Source organism: Amblyomma americanum, chromosome 2, assembly GCF_052857255.1.
Source record: "Amblyomma americanum isolate KBUSLIRL-KWMA chromosome 2, ASM5285725v1, whole genome shotgun sequence".
Classification (NCBI taxonomy): domain Eukaryota; kingdom Metazoa; phylum Arthropoda; class Arachnida; order Ixodida; family Ixodidae; genus Amblyomma; species Amblyomma americanum.
In genome coordinates, this window is record NC_135498.1 from 61,321,428 (window position 1) to 61,342,771 (window position 21,344).

Sequence of the window (21,344 nt, forward strand, 5' to 3'; positions counted from 1 at the left end):
GCATCGTGGGCCCTTTCGCCCCCTCCTCTGTTGCTGACGGGCGACGCGGACCGATGGTGGGTGGCGGTATGCATGCCTGAGGCAAGGATTAGCTCCGAAGGGAGAGCGTGTGGATACTCTCACTTGAGAGAGGGTGGTGGCGTATTTGTTTTTTATTTAGTTTGTGTTGTTAACAAGACTCTGGGTTCGAGGCTAAGCCCAATCCAAGGGGTTGTCCCCATCTCTCATGTTATTTTTGATTGGAGAATTGATGCTTAGGGCGGGCCACTGAAAAAGATCGCCCTTATTCCTTTGTTAATTAAGTGCTTAAAAGCGCATGTGAACGGATGCAGTCCAGTCTGAGCTGGGGCTCCATGCTTAGCATGTAACGTGATGCTACTTAAGCTCTAACCTGCCCGGTCGATGAGTAAAGTAGCGCAGTTTGTTCTTTTTTAGATTCAGTTCTGCTTTTTCCAGTTTAACTCTGTATATGTATGTTGTAAATATATGCTCTGCTGTCATCATCTACAAGCTCGCCTCCTGTCCGTCTTCCAAGCCGAACGACACTAGAGGAAGGGTTTGTGAACCATCCTCGAAGAAACGGACGACCTTTGAAATTCTACTTATACTTTCTGCAGAATAAACACCATCGCATTACTTCACAGCCAAGGGTGGACTATGGACGACGGTGGACTATGGTGTGGGCGCTGTCATGGGTTGCCAATTCAACATCACTTTTTCGCCATGAAAAAGAGTTAAAGGTCTGAAACCATCTTTTTTTTAACGCAACAGCGTTAAGGAGCGTCGTCGGTGTCGTTGACCATGAGCGAAAAATGCAAGAAAAATCCCCAGAGAAGCAACCTAGGAGGCAGGTGGACCACCTGGTTCATGTAACCTTGTGGCGTAATAGCAGCCTGCCCACCGGATTGTGAGATAGGCAATAACCCAATAAAGCTATAGCGTCATACGCTTAAGGCGGAGCTCAAGTGTCCGCTCCAATTTATAACGCTATCGCGTTGAAGGCCCGTTCTCCAGAAAATCCGGTGTCGGCGTTGTGAGCAAAAAAATTACGGGCATGGCTGTGGCAGGTGGTCCCCAGAGAGCAACCTATGGGGCAGGTGGGACACCTAGGTCACGTGACCTTGCGGCATCATCACAACCTGCCCACCGGATAGTGTACAAACCACCCACCGTGGCAGGTGGCAGTTAAATTAATGATTGGTCGCCCAGGAAAAGCAACCTGGATCGCACAATTAAATTTCTCTGTTGGCAGCACCTGCCATCGCAGGGTTGTGGCGCGACCTCCTGCATACATGGGAATTAACCCAATACCCTATCGCGCCATACTCTTAAAGAGGCTCTGAAACGCCTTCCGAGGAGAGCACATCAACTCGCTTAATCACTGCGTTGTGCTGCCATGAAAACCAGAGCCAAATAATACTCTTCTACACGCAGCAGACGACCCACAATCACGCGTCAAAGTTGGCGAGCCCTTCCCGGCGACTTTTTCATGCTCGCGCCCTCCTCCGTCCCCCGCATCTGCGTATACAAGTAGAGAGTTGGCCATTGGCTACATTCTTTCAGACGTCAAGCAGCTACCGTGGCTGCGGCCAATAAGCCGCTTAGCTCCGGCGGGTCGGGAAGCTCCGCTCCCAAAGAGGGGGTCGGCGAAGGAGCGCCTACCTTCCAGCGTGCAAAAAGTGACGAGAGGAGAGGGAAAGCCGCGAAGACGCTGAAATTCAAATTTTTATCTACAGACAACTCAGTTTCTACAAAGCGCATTTTAAAAAAATTCTTGCTGGTTCCGCCGCGGTGGCTCAGTGGTTAGGGTGCTCGACTACTGATCCGGAGCTCCCGGGTTCGAACCCGACCGCGGCGGCTGCGTTTTTATGGAGGCAAAACGCTAAGGCGCCTGTGTGCTGTGCGATGTCAGTGCACGTTAAAGATCCCCAAGGGGTCGAAATTATTCCGGAGCCCTCCACTACGGCACCTCTTTCTTCTTTCACTCCCTCCTTTATCCCTTCCCTTACGGCGCGGTTCGGGTGTCCAACGATATATGAGACAGATACTGCGCCATTTCCTTTCCCCAAAAAAACCAATTATTATTATTATTATTGCTGGGCACTATTCGTGAAGCGGCGTGCTTTAATATCCCAGACATGCCGCAACTTTATTAGAGCCCCCTTCACAGCCCCTTAAAGGCGGAGCTTAAGCATTCTCTCCAGTTTTAACATGGCATCAGTTTCGAAGACACACACTACATCGTCAGCGTTGGGTCCAAATGGCAGTGTCTTCTCAAGTGTTTCGTTTTGCAGCCGTACTGGAACCTTCCGCTGATGGCACACTTGATGGACGGTCGAGCCCACATGAAAGCATCGCTCGGTCAAACCGTTGTTGTTACTTACAACAAAAAAATGCATTTATTTCGTTAGATATCAACACGTACAACTAATATATACACACACACTGAGTCAAAGCAGCACAGACATTCTCCTTACGAGTATTCGCACTCAGACGAGGGCGAGTCGCGATTACTTATATATTACTATATTTTCGTTTCGTGTTTCGTCTTTACCACAGACACAATTACTGCGGTCCAATATCTTTAGCAGCTCAGAGATTTTTCAGCATCTTATGTTTTATGTAGTATACGCCGCCATTCGCAGAAAAAAAACACATTCGATGTATGTTTTCCTGGGGTTTTATGACAGACGGTGTGTGCTTTGCTATAGCGTAGTCATTTACTGGATGCCAATATTAGTTGAATGAAGTGATCGAGAACCTGTAGACAGCCACTATGTAAGAGGCCGCTCTCTCCCCAAAAAGAGACCTTGTATAAGCTGGAGATGACCAAGTACGAATACAGGTGTCATCATCTCTGGTCCATTTAGCTAAGAGAATGCGCACGTAGACGTCGACCCTGGTCCTGGCTGGCCAGACCCCTTATTCCACGCAGGCGTATTCGTGCAGTGATGATTCGCACACTCAAAGATCGAATATCGGCTAGTATGTGACGAGTCGGTCCGCTATGTATTAGCGTCAATTACACATTTCACCTTTACACAGAGCTTTTACTGAGTGCCGCAAACTTTGGTGGAAGATACAGTCAGTCGGAGCAGCAAACACTCTGCTTACTGATATTGCATCACAATGTACGCACAGTTGAATCTTCCACATGCACTAATGTAGAAAGCTGTACTTGCTGCTTACCATACGTCTTTCTGCAGTTGGTGACCCGAAGTCCGGGATGCTAAGAGTAATAGTGATGGCGAGGCATCATTTACGCACGGATCTGTGCGAGCCACTTCCGTTTTGAACGGCAAATTATCAGCCGCGCGATCTCGTAAGTGAACAACGCAAGACACAAACCTGGCAAAGCTAGCTCCGTATTTTTTAAATCGCCTTTAGAATGCACTCAACCTTAGCGTAACCGCTCCCCATCCTATAAAGTTGCATCGATGTTTGCTATTTTGCGCAGATCTCTTTTCGCTTGGAGGGTGGAAACTTCGATATTGCACCCGGCGATGGCTACTATATATACATGATGGTGGCTACAGCCCTCAACATGAACGCTTCTCAGCTTGTCTGTGCTCGCGACATTGTAGTGTTAAACGAAGTGACCGTGCGGTGCACGTGTTACTAGACACGTTTAGTTGGACGCACGCAGTGAGCTTGCACACGCAATGGCACTGAGGGTAACAGATGCGCATGCGCAGAACGCGGCGGTGACCATCTCGCCCGCTTCGGAATAAACAGCATGTCGCCGCTGGATTCTCTTACTCGATAGTTCGCTCAAATGGAAGCGGTTCGCTTTTATTTCGCCTACTCTTGCCCACACGTACCGGTATAGGCGATAACTAGCCCCTGTTTTTCAGTTAATTTGGCGATTTTTAAGTTCCTAGGCTTAACTAAGCGTTGTGTGTTTTCCTCGTAGCAACGACACCTGGCGAAGCAGTTATCTAGCTTTTAGTCAGTTCTTACATGTTCTTCAGTTTGCAAAGTTTTTCTTCTTCGAACAGAAAAATGCTCGCAATGCACTCACCCTAATTATCAGTAATCACGGATGAAAAGTTCTTCAACCGAGCTTTGATGTGCTTTCACGTCTTGTCACTAGATGGCGCTACTGTTTACGCGTTCGAATGAGGGACGCTAAGGCACGGTCAACTAAAAGTGTGGTGTTTTACGCTATTCACAGCGTACGCAACTTAGTAAGGGGTGCGTACGCCCCAACTAAAAGTGTCTACTTTCTAACAGTCATATCAGCTCCAATTTACTCCCCCCCCCCCCCTTTTTCAATTTTCATAATGTTAATGGGGAAGCCTCATGCTAAAGTATGATGGTCCGAACTGACACTAAACCGCGTTTAAATGGGGCGCTTCACTTTCATCGCCTGGAATAAGGCCGTAAAGAGAAAGCAGGCCGCATAGAATTGCAGAATGGTTTAATTCATGTTAATACCGCGTATCTTTATTCGCAGCCCCTTGAAACGCCTTTGGCTAGAGTCAATTTTGTGACACAATGAAGCTAGTGTGGAGCTTGCGGTTACGGTTTCCCCCCTCACTCAGACAGAAACGGCTAGTCGCAATAATGGTGAATGTGTGAAAAAATGTTCAAGAATGTTCCGGTAATAATACTTGTGTCTTATTTGGCGTCCAGGTGAAGCGTCAATGATGCATTATTGTTTATGCACAACATGATGTAAGATGTCGAAGTCGGCGACAGGGCCTCAGATGCGTCGCTTGTACGTCAACATTAGCACACATGACAAAAAGTGACTAATGTAATTTGCAACAAAGTGCGGAAACGTATTTTTTTACGTCGACATTGTAGGCCCAGTGGATAGACTGTTGTTGCGCGTGCATTAGCACTAGCATTCGTCGTATAAGGCACAGGATAAATTGACATCAGGTTATTTTGGGGTGAAGGGTGTATTGGGTCATTTTTATAGCAAGATGCAATATAAACCATACGTTCAGCTCGCGAAATTTTCGGAAACCTAAAGCTTTTCATTAAATCACAGAGCAAAACACTTACTACGTCGCAAGAAAAAAAAAGAATCAGATGACAAAGCCAGTAAGTGCCCCATGTGGTATGTACAGAACCAGGCAACATGCGGGATGGTGTAGCAAACAGCGCAAACAAGCACCCACGTCGTGAACACATCGTGACGCATAAAAAGACAAGACTTTTAGATACAAGAGCTCTCTAAATGCAGGTTTGTCGTTTTTGTTCCTAGCAGGTTTCTTTCGGGTACTTTATATTTTAACATATCCGAAACTGAATTGCAGTCCAGCTACTTCCTACAACCACTGATTTGAAGCATGCATTTCAGGTGCTACATTGCAAAACATCCATTAAATGTGCTTTCTGAGGCTAAGTCACCGTAGTCGGAGCCTTTTGTACTTGCACTGGTAACCTAAGAAGATGAAAAATGCTGAAATGGAAGTGAAATTAAAACGCTTGTGGATATCTGAATGCAATTCTCAACAAGCGTGTTTTAGAAGTTAGCTGCTGCCTCTATTCTCTACCAGCGATAAAGCAGTGGTGTTCTTCAAGCTCCATCTTACTGCACTTCTGTTTATATTATCCTTTCCCCATCTCCTTGTTTATGCCCTAAGCGCGAAAGTTATCCGTCTGTGGTGCCAGCATTCGTCTCGCCATGCGTCTTGTACCTGGTGTATCAGGACAAATCCTTGGCTCCCAGTACTCAAATGCTGTCGTGGGCTGTTTGCTTTTCCGACAGCCGCGTCGCCTTTCGAAAGAACCCAATTTTCACCTCTTTTTGCTTTGAGTTCAAGCAACAGTCACTCAGAGCGCCTTCACGACCACAAGCCCGAGCAGCAGAAGCAGCAAGGTGTTGGCCGCTGCAGGCGCTGAGGATGGTTCTGGGTCTTGGAAACGAACAGCGTAGACGACGGCTCCGGGTGAGGGCTGCAGCTTGAGTGGCGCCGGTTCCCCGTACGTCCATTGTTTGACCATCGCCGGTGGGCCGGTCTTCTTCGTCGAAGACGAGGCGTGGTTCTTGCACGTCACAGGCCAGGCGCGGCTTGTCACCTCCTGACCACTCCTGTTGAAATGGAGGCAATGAAGAATAGATTGGTTTAATATTCACCAGGTAACCAAGCAAGAAGGTCTGGAGGCAAGGAAGAGTTCGTGATTGTGCGTGTCCATGCAGACATAAGTAAATTTCGGGTGACTAGGCTTAAAAGAGACGCTGAGAATACATTTAAGGTGACTGACATCGTATGATTACCACGTTTTCATGAAAAACAAGCTTATTTCACTGAAAGCGGAGTGTTTAAAAGATAAAAAAGAACCAAAAATGAAATGAAGGCTTCGCCGTCACGCACGATGCTCACAAGCAAACTGCGATGACATAAGTACTTTTTACTTGCGAATCTCCGAGGCTAGACCATGCCGCCATTCAGCGATCACTGAGTCCATAATTCTCTTGGCATCATTGTCAACATCACGAGTTGGAATCTACAGGTGGAAAACAATATATGCCATTTTCAACTTCCAAGTTTCCTAGCAATAAATACGATTGATTTTTTTTTTCGCCGAAGAAACTTCGACAGAGCCACACACACACAACATGAACCAAATAAACGAATTTTAAGCATCGAAAAAATTAGATGCAGTTAACCTCTGTGTGTCCCTTTAAGCTAGAACTTACAACGCACGGTTACGCTAAGAGATAAGTCGGCTTTTACTGCTGCCTAATCTACAGGATGGCAGTTTCACTTGGATCAAGAAGTCTTTAGACAACAGGTAAAGCACAATTCCCGGGCAAATTTAAGCTGTTCATTTCTTCTCGTGCATGAAAATTCGTGCTAACACTATAGGAAATACTAGAAGGACGACAGACACTATAATGTACAACTTCACATGTGTATCGTTGTCTAGCACGCTTTTGACTGAAGCTGCATGACAACGCGTCTCACAAATATGGATCGACAAACGAATTTTCACCTGTTCAGGACCAGCTGGAAGCAGGAGCCCTCGAGGGACAACTTGTCTTCGCCAATGCTTACAGCCAGGGCCCGAGGCTTGCTAAGATCCAGCTTGGCTTCCATGTTAGACCAGGACTCCGGCAGCACCATCGAGACGCTGTTGTCTCCCAGCACCACTGCGTTCTGTCCTGGAAGAGACTTCCTTCGACAGTTGTTCGTATTGGTCTCGTCCACGGTCCAGCCGATGCCACTTTCTTCCTTAGCGCCTTCCGCAGCACCCTCTTCAGGAGCGACCTCTTCCAGAAGGTTCTCAAGCTGATGCTCCTGCGGGAGGTCGTAGACTATGTGCGCCGACGGCCTGGCCTTGCGGAGGCTCAGCAGGGCGCTTGTGTTCGGTGCCTCTCCTGTGGGCGACCAGATGACGAGTGTGGCGTTGGGCATCACGTCAAGCAGCCAGGAGAGCTGCGCCAGTGATGCCTGTACCATGGACGCCCGTACCTTGAAGGCGATCCGGGTCAAGTAAGGGTGGCCGCAGGCCACAAGTCGCACCATGGATTCTACCTGCGTCCAGCGAGAAATAAGGTTTCATCCGCAGGCCCCTAAAAAACCACACTGCAACTGCAAAAAGAGCGATGCGAGCACATCGCACATGCAGTTCACGCTGGAACTGCAAAAAACCAGTCTGCACGCCTGGCTTGAGTGATGTGGGCAGTTCGCAAGGAGCTGCCGAAAATACTTTCCAGTTTCCACAGGCATCTCTCTTGACGGCACTCATTTCTATTGGTGCCATAATTTAGGAGGGCTCTTATGAGGTCTTATTTGCTCATGCTTGAAGACAAACTCAGACACTCACAAAGAGAGGAAAACTTTGTCTCGGATAGGTGAGATATGAGCTCATTTGCTAATTTATCAAGCGCACACGCTGCTAGGTTTCTCTTGACGGGGCGTAATCCTGCTCTAGCGTCTCAGTGTTGCTACTCGGCCTTACTTCTACATACACTACTTAAGAGGCATTTGCTCCTCTGAAGGGTCGGGCCTCTCTGCAACATCAATGCTTTCTTCAGAAAGTCGGAGTACGGTGAAAATCCTGTTTGTATTTTTTGTAAGTGCATTTCACGAAATCTTTATCGCTGTCATCTGGAGTAGCCTACCAACAAGGTTACCGGGCTTATACGTCAGGGATAATTAAAGACACATCCCCAGTGAATTGGCGAGCAGTAAGGAAAAAAATGCAATTTTTTATGCACTGTATTTGCTGCGGTGCTTGCTGCCGCGAACACTTGAGGGTATACTTCACTCTAATTCACCAAACTCATCAGTACGAACTAAGCCGTTACCATGCGCTAAGAAGTTCGAGTATTTGTCCGCGCTGGGCATCATGCGACATAAGTCACTAAAACCGGTTTAGTGACTCTACGCATATGGACCTCCTGCATGTTTGTAAACAAACGAGGTGGCGCTGCAGTCGCTAGCGAGCTCGTGGTAGGCAAAAGGTCGGGGAGTGGCGTCGCGGATAGGTGTTGTGCGCGGGTTTTCAAGGCTTGTAGGCGCGTTTCCAGTTTCTGCGAATCATAGCAATGGTCGATGCTTCCAACTTAGTAATTTGTTGAAGTACACGAGCTCGCGTTGTCCACGTGCGGCCTATAAAGAGAAATAGTTTGACACTGTGTATTGTATATATGGTTAGTAGTAAACATGTAGAAAGCGTTCCTGCTGTTTATTTATGCGCTAGGCATTGAATAAAACAAGTTTTGACACTCTGCACTAGCCGGAATGATTTTACTTCGGGACAGTAGTGAGGGGAAGTGCTGGCGTTGTTTCGTCGGAGCAGACATGCGCTCATCGTCTGCTGACATACGTACGTGTCGCGCTGCGCGAAAAGTGGGGACAGCGTCGTGTCCCCGATCTCCTGTCTCGCTTAGCGCTGTTTTTAGCCGCATGACCACGCACCAGCCAGGCCAACTTGTCCTCTTGTTAAGCTGGTCGATTTGATGAAAATTTTTGATTTCTAGAATTATTTTCTTTCCTAGCCCTGAAGTCTAGTTTCGTGACGAAAAATTATAGCAAAATATTGAGTACAAATTTATAAATTACGCTTTTTAGAAGTGTGGTCGTCAGAAATTGTGAGGTAATTTCTTTGATTTCAGTGCCGCATTTCTTTGACCAAAGCGAAAGCGAAGATGCCATAAACGAGGGAATAAACTTTAAGGTTCGTTTTCTGACCTCTCACATTTTCTGCGACTGGATCACTCACCTTCGTAATTCGCATGAAAATCAAATGATTCCATTTGTCGCAAACTATTCCTAAGACGTTGAGGAGCGTAATAAATCTCTCGATTTTTTTCCCTACACATGCAGTATTGTGTTAGTTATTTTTTGTAAGAAACGTTTTCATGTAACTATGCATGCATAAGTACTGATCATATAGAAAAAGAACTAATCGCGACATCATACAGAACAGGGCTTTATGCACATGCTGGCATAAAAAAACTGCGCACTATCTACTCAATTATTTGAGACCTAGCTTGGGGAGACTTGACGGTGTTAATTATAATTACCCAGAACTGCACCAGGTATAGCTATATATAAAAGGAATGACTGAAACTAGCGTAGGAATTTCATATTTGCACCAAGTTTAGTTGCATATCGCATGCATGAATAACGAAAACACTTTTCATGCCGCGTCCCCTCTCAATCTCGCCACGTGTCTGTTAGTAGCACGCCTGCGGCTGCTTCTTTCCAAACATGCTTCGCGATCATGTATTACCTCATGAAACATGACACATTCATGATGCAATGAAAAAGCATATGGCGTTTAGCACACTTAAGGTACGCTATTCTAAGCACACCAACGCGACCGCGCAAGATTGACACAACTTACCAGACTTCTTTCTACTCGAATGAAATAATTACGTCCTCATATCAAGAAACAGTTTCAAGTAAATATTAAATATCACAAAACGCGCCATTTAAACATGGTGTGCTATTAACAAAAAAACGCATTCCTTGGGGGCGAGTGAACCAGTCGGCGCCCCGTGCACTCCGGCTCAAGGTGATAAGTACGTGTGCAGCTACATGTCTTTTTTTTTTCCTTGAGCAATTATCAGCCTACTATCCTGAAGTTCAGGTGAATGAACGCAGTAACTTGTATGCTATTAAGTGCATTGAGTGGCAGTGCCTATCGACTCCCAGACTTCGCGCTTTACTACCGTGGCCCAATGCCTGTTAGCCAGTTTCCGAATGCGGCATTTATGCGCGAGAAACCTATCGAGGCTAATTTAATATTTTTTATGCTACTACGCGGATCCAGCAGTGATGCAGCTGGTCAATATATGCTGCCTCTGCAGTGCACAGGCTTGAAGCAGCCGCCGGTACCTGCGGCAGCTGCGGTAGGCACAGGCAAGCGGAACCTGTTTTGCCTACCATGCGAAAGTCGCTGCTAACATCAGCGCCACCGCATCTTCGTGACGTCGCGGTGTGAAGGAGGTCCATACAATGTGTCCGCGATGTGACTGGTACCTAAGAACTACGCGGAGTATAAACTAAATTTGAAAGTTGCTGAGTCGAGTGGGGCCACGGTAACATCCAATGGTAGAAGTCGCAAACTGCGCGCGGTCAAGTACGGTATACTCATGCCACAGGTTGAATATCGTGCCTTACTTTGAGGAAGTTCTAAAACGGAGGCGTTAATGTTTATTTATTCCAGTGGCAGGTAAACTAGCTCTATAATATACTTTGCTTGACACACAACAACCTCAAAATTTGCCCAAGCATTAATAACGTTCGAACCAAAGCCCACTGTTGACTTAATAATAACAGCTATTGAAACAGCTTCTGGTCACCTTTGACGGTCTCCGATAATGTTCCTTCAACTTAATCATTGCAGAATGGCAGCTTAAACGGATTTATATATGATAGGCACTTGGTAGAATAAATGGAAACGTGCATGCTTAATTTTACTGCAGAAAGTTGGGCAGAAGATCGTTTTGTCACTCTCTCTACCTTAGATACTCGCACTATGGATTGGCTCGTTCAGGTACAGCAAACACTGCATAATAGCGTTCCACAAAGACTAAACAAAAACCAGGCCTTTATGAGGACTATCAATTTCAATTTCTGAAAGCTTGGCTCTATAGCTCCATCCACAACAAGTACATATAGCGCGCAAATGTCGTGTTGAGACTCTATTCACAATTTTCTGTTGGTTAGAACGCTTGCTATAGCGTCACATGGAAAGCAGTTCAGTTGCAGCAACCAGTTACGAGCATTTGAACGCAACCTAGATCCCAGTACCTTACATTACGAAACATCAGAAATTAAAGGGGCTCTGAAAGGTGGTCTAATGGCGCAGTATCTGTCTCATATATCGTTGGACACCTGAACCGCGCCGTAAGGGAAGGGATAAAGGAGGGAGTGAAAGAATAAAGGAAGAAAGAGGTGCCGTATTGGAGGGCTCCGGAATAATTTCGGCCACCTGGGGATCTTTAACGTGCACTGACATCGCACAGCATACGGGCGCCTTAGCGTTTTTCCTCCATAAAAACGCAGCCACCACGGTCGGGTTCGAACCCGGGAACTCCGGATCAGTAGTCGCACGAATATTGCCCAGCAATAAATTTTTAAAGCGCTTTGTAGAAGCTGAGTTATCTGTTGGCAAAATTGGAATTTCAGCTTCTTCGCGCCTTTCCCTCTCCTCTCGTCACTTTTTGCAGGCTGGAAGGTAGACGCTCCTCCGCCGGCCCCCCCTTCGGAGGCGCAGCTTCTTGAGCCACCGGAGCTACGCGGCTAATTGGCCGCGGCCTTGATAGCTGCCTGACGTTTGAAAGAATCTAACCAGTAGCCACCTCTCAACATGTATACGTAGATAAGAGCGACGGAGGATGGTGCGAGCATGAAAAAGTCGCCGGGAAGGGCTCGCTAACTTTCGAGCATGATTGTGGGTCCTCTGCTGCGTGTAGAAGTGTGTTATTTGGCTCAGGTTTTCACAACACAACGCAGTGATTAAGCGAGTTGATGTGCTTTCCTCGGGAGGTGTTTCAGAGCCCCTTTAAAGGCTACGTACGCGATAATGGACCTCCAAGCGGAATTAGGGGGGAATCTCAGACCCCGCATACCTGACTCCAGGAGTACGAGCCCTTGGGCTTGGTGTTCCAGCCGAGGGAGATGATGGCGAATGGGTGGAACGGTGCGCTCTGCCGCATGAACGACGCCGCGTCCACGGGAGGCTTGCCTCCCGAGCCGGGCAGCACGTCTGCGTGGATCCACAGGTCGACCAGATTCTGCGAAAAAGAGGCAAGGCAATGGCACACATGTGGGCTTGGAACGCGAAGGCATTACAAGGGAGAGTGCTCTTTTTGCAGATATGCAATAAGACACACGCGCGCGCACTCAGAAGCAATCAACCACGCTTGCACATTGAGACGTAAGCTATAAAACATATTTATGCGACAGACGATCATTGGAATTGTGGCGAAGCTGTGACAGCAGTGGGGATTTTGCTTTTGGCTTTTACCGACTTCACTTCTAGGGCGCCTTTTGCATGGCGCATGCGTGTTTGCTGCTGGAGGCCCCGAAGCTGTGCCCATGAACTTTGCTTCAATGCTTTTCGCTTAAGTGTGGTGCGGCTGGTGTGGCGTGCGCAGTTGCAGGAGGGAAGAGGGACCATGCAAATGATGATCCCTCCTCCACCCTTGTAAGCGATGTTGACTTCTGCTCATCACTTGAGTGTTTAAATGAACAGGGATTGAGAAATAAATTTGGAGTTTCGCGTAAGTCGCTGTTGTTAGGCCCGCCGAACGCGTCCGGTTTCCTCGACACGCACCGAAATGCAGGCTTGTTCATGGTTTTGTGGTTCGAGCCCGACGGGCCCTGTTTGCCCCAAAACTTTTGTTTTGCGGTAGCTGTCGTCGTCGCAGTCTCGGTGTCGCTAACGCCTCAAGCCTGGACTCCATGTACGCGAAAACTCACGCGAACGTGAAGGCGACGGCGGCAAGCGACGAGCGACGCCGTCGCGCGAAGCAAAATGCATGTGTCGCTTGCCGTGTCGCTCGGATCTGCGCGCCGGGCTAAAGCGTTGTCCATGGCTTGGTGGCTTGGTTTGTTTTTTGTTGGATGGTTGAGGTTACAGGTGCGGTATTTGGCTGCCCTCTAGGGGAACACTGCACAGCACCCGGGAGAAGGGATTGGGAGTAAGGGTGGGGAGAGGGGGTTGGGAATTGGCTAGAAGCGCTTGGGGCAAAGATGAAGGCCAGATATAGCCTAAAGCAGCGTTGACAGTCCTGTTGTGTTTTGCAGGGCCTGAAGGCGTTTTTTTTTTGCACAGTATTTGGGTTTCTTTGTCGGTAGGGAGTCCCAGGTTGCGGTATGTCCATGGCGGTCAATCCGGGAGCGCAAGCGGACAGCGTACACGTGCGCTCACTACTTTTACCCTCGCACGCAGGCTGCGGGCGCGCTCCTACTCTCTACACCAGTCGCCATCTTTCGGCGCCGCGTGTAGAACGCGTGGTTAGACGTTCTTCGCTTCCGTCGTTGATGCGCTCCATCACATGTGGGTGTGTGCTGTGCATCACTACTCACATTTTCCCTCTGCCACACCGTACTGTGGTTATCGGAGACACATTTTTACTCGTTAAGGTGACATCCGAGGGTATTCGGCCAGGTAGGGCGCGGACTGGAAACCGGTACTTAAAAGCAGATTTCTGTGCTGGCGTGTCGCTTGTTGCCGTCTTTTATGTGCACTACCATTTATGATAATTTCGTGCATTAGAATGTAGATTTATTGATTTGGCTTGATGGTGCAGCGATATGCAAGCGGTAACCGGATTGGCCAGCTGCAGACTGAAGGTCGTCCGTGCGGGGCGCGTGCTTTCAATCACCAGTACGTCTTTGGCAGCCATGCGCTGATCTTGCTATTGTTCCCATTAAATACATTTCCTGTACGAGAATGTAAGCACGACCGCTACGAGTTGCTGTTTCCGCACGTATGTCAGAGGGATCGGCGAGGCAAAGGGCTGTCCGTAGTATCTTTCTGTTGCTGGTATTTGTCTGAATCACAGCAAAATATACAAGATTTTATTGCATTCTGACACTTGGCCAAACGGCTACGCGACGCTGTCACTTGCGCCGAGAACTTCCGAATAAATTAAACGCGACTTGGGGCCGCAGAATTTGTGAAAGATGGCTTTTCTGCTAATATTTATTCAAGCTTTGATAAATTGACCGAAAGTTTTTATGCGCCAGATGACAGAACCCATTGCAATATTTGTTTTCTGTTAGCCCTGGGACTCAGTTGAGCTCACTGCGATTATTCGTTGATGTAACTGGCACGCCACGACGCAGGCAACAACAAAACCCTAATTGCGGGGGTGCTTTTATAGCCGGCAGGAACGTTTAAGAGCGCATTGGAATTGGAACTGCTTCCTAGCCATACGCCTAATGCTTGATATCGGCCAGATATCTGCAACGGAGCACCAAGACGGCAGCGATATAATTGAGCACGAGCGCGTGCTAAGCGCCGGCACAATTAACGTGAATGCCAAACTAAATATCATGATTAACGCATCGATTTTATCCCTTTGATATCGCAAAAACTTCCTGAAACACCACCGAGCTGTGGAGTATGCTCGGCAGTGCTTTTTTTGGCGCCCGAAGGGCTGTGAATCACGGCTCTATGCAGGCGCGGCCGCGGAGCTGCCGCAGCCCCGCAGTCCGCAGAGAACCACCCGCACCGCGGCGCGCCAGTCGGTGGAAAACGGCGGCGCCATAGAACGGCTCCGGATCACCGCGCTCAGGGTATAATACACTATAGGTCAGGATTATAGTGAACTAGAATACTTTCTAGTGGCGCGACCGGTGGCTGCTGGGGCCAGCTCGGCTGAAGCGAGTTGACACTGACGGCCGCCAGGGGCGCTGCTGCGCCTTTTCCTAGCCTCCGGCGCGCGCGTTGGCAGCACATGGCAATGCGGTGGGTGATTTAGCTCGCTTCGCGCGCGCGCTGTCACGCAGTTAATTTTACTTTAGCGCTCGTATCTTGCTGTTAAGTAGGGATAGCAGTGAGCAGGAACTATGTAGCATCAGTGTCAGGGAATTTAACGAAGTTATGGCGACAAGAACTGATTCCCACTGTTTTGCGCCAGGCTGCCGCACCGGCTACCCGGTGGCATCGTCAGACAGTCATCGGGATGCAATACTCATCCTACACCTCAGCAGTTCATTGCTACAGTGAACTGTCTCAGCTTCAGCAATCTTGCACACTCTGTGTCAAGAGGAAACTGCGAGCCTGCTGTTTTAAGTTCACTCTTGAGTGCAGATGCTGGTGAGCAGGACACTTGCACTGGGAGGGAGAAACTCATTGACAGATTTCTCGATGCCGGAAACTTGGATGCAGCCGACGCCCTGCTCACAAAAGCTGTGCCTGACCATTCTTCCATTGTTGTGGCATCAAGCGACTGCAGGCTAACCTTTTACATTGCTGGTTACGTCGCGCGAAAATGCGTTCTAAAAACGGGTTGTGAAAGGTGCCTTAACCTTCTTTTTCTCACCAAGGAGGCAGCGCACAATTTAAACATGGCCGAGCTTGTCCGTTTAAAGGACAATGGTGGGTTACTTTACCCTTCAAGCAAGTTGTTTAAATTTGTGGCTGACCTCGAAGAGTCATTCACAACCTGCTTTAGCCTTTCAGAGCTGCACTCTGAAAGTGTGCTTGATGTTTTGGACCTTGCTAAGCAAAAGCAGCAAACTGAGCTTGGATGCCCTGAGCACGCTCATACTATAGCTGCAGAAATAACTGCATTTTACCTAACTACTCGTCTGCATTTTTTTCACCAAGAGCATTAATCGAGCCAGCGACAGCAAGCGGCAGGCGTCAAAGCACCTTAAATTGAGTAGGTGCTGAACAAGGCAATGGCAGGGAAGTTGTGGAATTTTGCAAACAAGATTTTTTTCTGATCATTTCTGCACTGAAGTCAGTTGTAAATAAAAGCTTCATATGGTGTTCATGTGTACATAGCTGTGACATCAATTTTATAATTATTACTACATCAAAAACAACACCAAAACTCACATCATAGCGGTAAATCGATCATATTTACAAGACCATTGACTTCTCTGAGCCATATATGAGCTCAAAATGCCGCATAAAATTTAGCTTAAACGGTCTACTTCTGAAAGTGTGTGGACAATAAATGGCTGTGAGTACACGCACTAAATGGCATTGCTTTCGGGTCTTGATCTTCAAACCACAGCAATGGTCGCGCAAATAATTTGCTCTGTATGTCATGCTGACCGCTTGTCATTCTGCGATGGTGTTTTGCGCCAAAAAATCACTCTGCAAGTCGGAGTTTAGCAGACGACGCGACAGTAGGAATGTTGTATCCTTGCTTAGGTACGTGGTTTTCGAACGCGTTTCAATAATTAACAAGCCTAGTCACTGTAACTGACAGGCGGAGAACAGCAAGAAGTAATAAATGAGTGATTCTTATTAGTAAATGAGATGAAAAACGCAAGATGACAGACGACCTTTTCAAAACTACGCGAATTCCTGCGCCTATGAAAAGTTGCGGTGGCGCCATCTCATGGCGTCTGTTAGAAAACGGCTCGCCTGCGCCTCGCCGCTCGCGCCACTAGAGAGTATTCTAGTACACTATAGTCAGGATTCTGGTCTTTAGGGAGACATTGAAATCCCTCTTGCGGCCGGTTGTGAAAACAGGTCCGCTGGCCGCGCTCCCTCGCTTCACTATAGTGTACTAGATTGCGCCGCTACACGATTTTCCGGCCCCGCTGTCGGCTTGTCGCAGCCACAATGGCTAAAGTTGGCTGATATTTCCTCTCTGAGTCCAAGGCGAGGGGTTTGCTTCGAAGAGCGCCGCCATTTTGGAAAAGATGTTTTAGACCACCCTAGAACGCACGAGCCGCGCACGTTAATCTCAGGAAATAGCGTAAGTACCGCAAACGTACGTTAGGGTTCGATAAGAAATAGCGTTTGGCGCATGCGCACTTTAAAGCACGCTATCCCATATGCCTGTACGCCTATTTTATACTAGCATGACATTCCGCAGCATCAGAACGTTACCTGCGCACACATCGCATCTTTGGTACAGTAGGATACAACTTAAAAAAAAAAACAGCAGTTGCTAACACTGGGCTACGGTCCGCGGCGCCTTGTATTACTCCGCAAGCCAAGCACAACAGTAAACGAAATGGGCTTTTTAATGTTTTACTTTATTAAACAATCTAGGTATAAAAAATCTAGAGCTTGTAATTTTCCCTTGTGATTAGTTTCTTGTTTATGTAACGAGAAAAGTTTTAACTACGCACTACTTCTTCGTCGGGGAAGAATTCTGTGCGGCGGTCCTGAATGTGGGCAGAGCTTCGCTGCAGACTTAATGGCGTCTTCGACTGGTCGCTTCAGATCACTCTAGGGCGCTCTGAGAGGCGACCGCACATTCGGCTGGTGGAAACCGGCCGCTCTGACTACATTCGGTTGGTTCTTTCTGAGCGGTCGCCTCCAGTTCAGAGCGCTCTGACGCACTCCGAGAAAAAAGTCGGAGCGGCTCCGAGATGAGTCCACGTGACAGAGCCACTTCCGCCATTTCGCGAAAGCGGTGCGAGGCCTCGGCGCTATCCTACGCGCAAACAGAAGCAAGTGTAGGCTTTTGACGCGGTTACGCAGTTAATGTAGCGTCCTTGCTGCGTTGTGTTTTGCGGGTGCCGCGCTGTGTGAGGCAAAATGTCCAAGAGACGCCGGATAACTACGCTAGGAACGCGGTCTGTGTTGCTGTCACATGACAACAGTGATTCCAGCAGTAGCTTAGACGAGGACGACAGTGCTATCCACTAGGTGATGTCCGAAAAATGAGCGTACCGTGGGACTGAGATCCGGGGTAGCGTTCGATACAGGCTCGCGGCGACCGCGATCGGCGGCCCACATTTTCAGCGACTCAAAGACCGCGGTCCGTAACTTTGCGAAAGGCCGCATCTCCGAACCCGCTTTCCGGCTTCTAAGCCGGTCTCCCGCCCCTACCCGACCTATTCAGCTTCTCTGGGTCCCGGCCCACGCCGGTCACCCAGGTGACGAGGCGGCTCATTCTTTAGCTCGAGGTTTCGTCAGCCGAGCAGGAGCCGCCGACGCCTGGGGAGACGCTCGAGATCGAATGGTCGCGTATCACAAGATCACTCTACACTACCGTGAGCAACGGCGAACGTATCCGCCTCCGCACAAGTCTCTCACTAAATTGCAGCAGGTGACGTGGCGACAGCTACAATCCCGCACCTTCCTCTCCCCTGCCCACTTAGCCCTGGTTCACCCGGGACTGTTCACGCCAGTATGCACCCTCTGCGGCGCTCCGAAAGCGGATTTTGCACACATTCTTTATTCTTGCTCTGAGCTCCTTCCACCAGCCGATTGGCAACTCACAGACCTCGAGCGATGGGAGGCTGCGGTGTCCAGTTCTGACCCGGCTGCCCAACGGCAGCTAGTGGACTGGGCTTTGGAAGTCGCTGTTCTAGAAGCATCACCTTCCGGCCACGACACGCATCCAAGAGCAATCACATCACTAGGATGTCACAATTAAGGCTCGCTCTACTTTCTAAAGTTTTTCACCACCACCACCGCGATGCAGACTGTGTGCGACCACGTGCTGCTGTACTGTTGACTCCCAGCCACGACCAGCGTTGCCGCGTCGTGGTTCCGGAAGTTATGTCCTTCTGCTTCCTGCGCTTCCGCTCTAAAAACTCGCTGACCATTCGGCTTGACCAGACTCGCTAGGCTCTCAGAGCAAGAGCGGCTCCCACTCTGCCAAATCCTAACCGGATCACGGGAGCGACCAGTCGAAGACACCTTAAGTGTGTCCTACTATAGTGGTGCGAGGAACTCAGAGCACTTCAGGATTCCCCGCCCGCTCGTTCCTCTGGCAGACTCGAGATGGCGCTACCGGTACCATCTCTGCGAAATGTTGCTTTTTTGGTTTTCCGTGCCCCGCCGCGGTGGCTCAGTGGTTAGGGCGCTCGACTACTGATCCGGAGTTCCCGGGTTCGAACCCGACCGCGGCGGCTGCGTTTTTATGGAGGAAAAACGCTAAGGCGCCCGTGTGCTGTGCGATGTCAGTGCACGTTAAAGATCCCCAGGTGGTCGAAATTATTCCGGAGCCCTCCACTACGGCACCTTCTTCTTCCTTTTCTCTTTCACTCCCTCCCTCATCCCTTCCCTTACGGCGTGGTTCAGGTGTCCAACGATATATGAGACAGATACTGCGACATTTCTTTTCCCCCTCAAAACCAACCAACCAATTATTGGTTTTCCGTCGCTGCAGACGGCGGGGATTTCCGAATAAGTTTAACATAATCATTGAAATAGTCACACGAAGTATAACACCACGAGATGCAGGCAGATAATCTTGAAGCGTGGACATCCGAATGACTGAAAAGCACGCCGAACGTGCTAACTTTCGTATGATGCGTACATGCTGGCAATAGCTTGCGATGATCAGAGATTTAAAAGCTCTGGTGACGGGTAAAGGTGCCGTCGCATCCCGTATTGCGAGAGCTTTTACAGGCGGCAGCTATGTGTGGTAGTTTGAGAACTACTGATTAAAATAAATATTTTATGCTCACTTCTATTTCAAGAGTGTTGTTTCAGTCACTAGTGCCACAGCTACCATTTGAACCAGAAATCTCCGCGGCAGATTTTTTGTTCGCCATCACTTTCAGATGGGCGCTTGTTCTAATCATATGACTGTTGCGTCATCCAGAGAAAATGCAGCGTGTTCCATGTGTCCAAGTTCTAAAAGATTCTCCTGCGCAAGCAGTTTTGGGCTCAACCGCCGACCGCAATTTAGCTTAATTATGATAGTCTATGTTTTTAATGACCAGTTTAGCATTAGAACTTGCCTGGATTCTTCGGAATAGGTGGTGTCCAAAATACATCGGACATTGCGTCACGGCTGAGCTTTGTCACGTAAATTTGGACTTCCGGGTCTTTCCTGCGGTTCCGTTTGCATAGGCATTGCTTGCAGACGTGCGGTTTCGGCATTTCTTTCCTTAATACTAACGCTCACAACGCTGAAAAAAGGGTGTTGTGCGCTGCCTCAAACTGCAGCAACTTCAAAGCAACAGAATGCAACATGTCCCGAGTGTCGTCAAGTAGTGAACGGCGAAAACAATACGCCGTTGCGATCCGTTGGCAGACTGCCTGCTACGGGCTCCACGGACAGCTCTTGGCTTGGCTTCGAGCGTTTTGCTGGCGGTAGACGTTTTAGAGCGCTGTGGAAGTTTGGGGATTTCGTTAAGTAGGCTGTTTTCTCTCCTTGAGGAGCGTTAATTTCTTGCTCAACTTCGTGCACAGCCGTTCTCGCATGACTGCGGTAGCACCGCGCGGTCGTATGTGTGAAGATATGTGCTGTTCGGCCTCCGTCACTACAGGTCGACAAGATGTTAAAGGACAGAACGAGTTATTACTCAGGTATTTGTGCTGCACGCGAGTTGCTCGAATGCAGAGCTAACACTTTAGGCCTATGCGATCGCACCAGTCAGCTGCCGAAACTGCGACACCGGCCACGGCGGGGTCCCGTTGCCTGACATTGCTGGTCGCAGTGTATGTTTACGAGCCCTTTTAGGATTTATGAATTGATTTATGTGAACATATTTCCCAACTTCATGCCCAAAGTGAAACACGTGTTTTCACCAGCGGACCAGGCGATCGTCATGAGCACACAGCAGGTGTGGAGAAGCGAGCTGTTAAGTTAAAGTATACTCGTTTGTGTGGACCCGCATGTTGCAGTTATGTTTCTCCGTCTCCTGTGTGTGGAGAGGGAGGGTGGCAGACAAGCTAATCACATTAAAGGTGATAAGAAGTATTCACCACTATTCTTTTCATACTCTGAGGCGGTAAGTTATGAGAATTGCTTCACTTCAGGGTAACCGAACTTAAAAAATATATAGCAATCAACATAGTCTAGCTGTTTTTCACCTTGCATTGTACAGCACGTGGGAGAATTGACATAGAAGACAAATGTTATAATACTGAGCTGTCGCTGTGCAGCAAAGCATCATTTGAAAACTGTCTGGGCGCTTAACATGCGTGTGAAGTAGTTCAGCGTTTGCGACTCTAACTTACATCTGATGCATTGCATGATTGCATATAGGAATATTGCACTGATTGGTTGACTTATTGATAGGGACGTTGGTGATTTCAAGAAGTCCGAAATGCTGCAAGGACGGCAGAGGCCAATTTGGTGGTCGTTGGGTCAATTATCCGTAAGGATAAAGAGTAATAAACATGCTATAAGATTACTAGCTTTAAAAGGCCAATGAACAGATTGTGTTCACAGACATCCCAGATTTTTTGGTATCACCAGTGTCTTAGGGACGGTTTACCAAAGTCACTTAACATTCAACCTATGCCACAGTGTTCACGAC

General features: G+C 48.4%; 1 protein-coding gene across 1 annotated transcript in view; it reads right to left on the bottom strand.

The window, feature by feature from the left end:
• Positions 1-2,097: 2,097 nt before the first annotated feature.
• Positions 2,098-21,344, bottom strand: part of LOC144121319 (uncharacterized) — a 45,750-nt gene continuing 26,503 nt past the window's right edge. The window contains exons 2-4 of the mRNA XM_077654478.1: positions 12,047-12,211; positions 6,952-7,493; positions 2,098-6,046 (exon numbers count right to left, since the gene is read on the bottom strand). Coding sequence (XP_077510604.1) covers positions 5,788-6,046; positions 6,952-7,493; positions 12,047-12,211 — 966 coding nt within the window. The 3' untranslated portion in view covers positions 2,098-5,787. The remainder of the gene's footprint in view (positions 6,047-6,951; positions 7,494-12,046; positions 12,212-21,344) is intronic.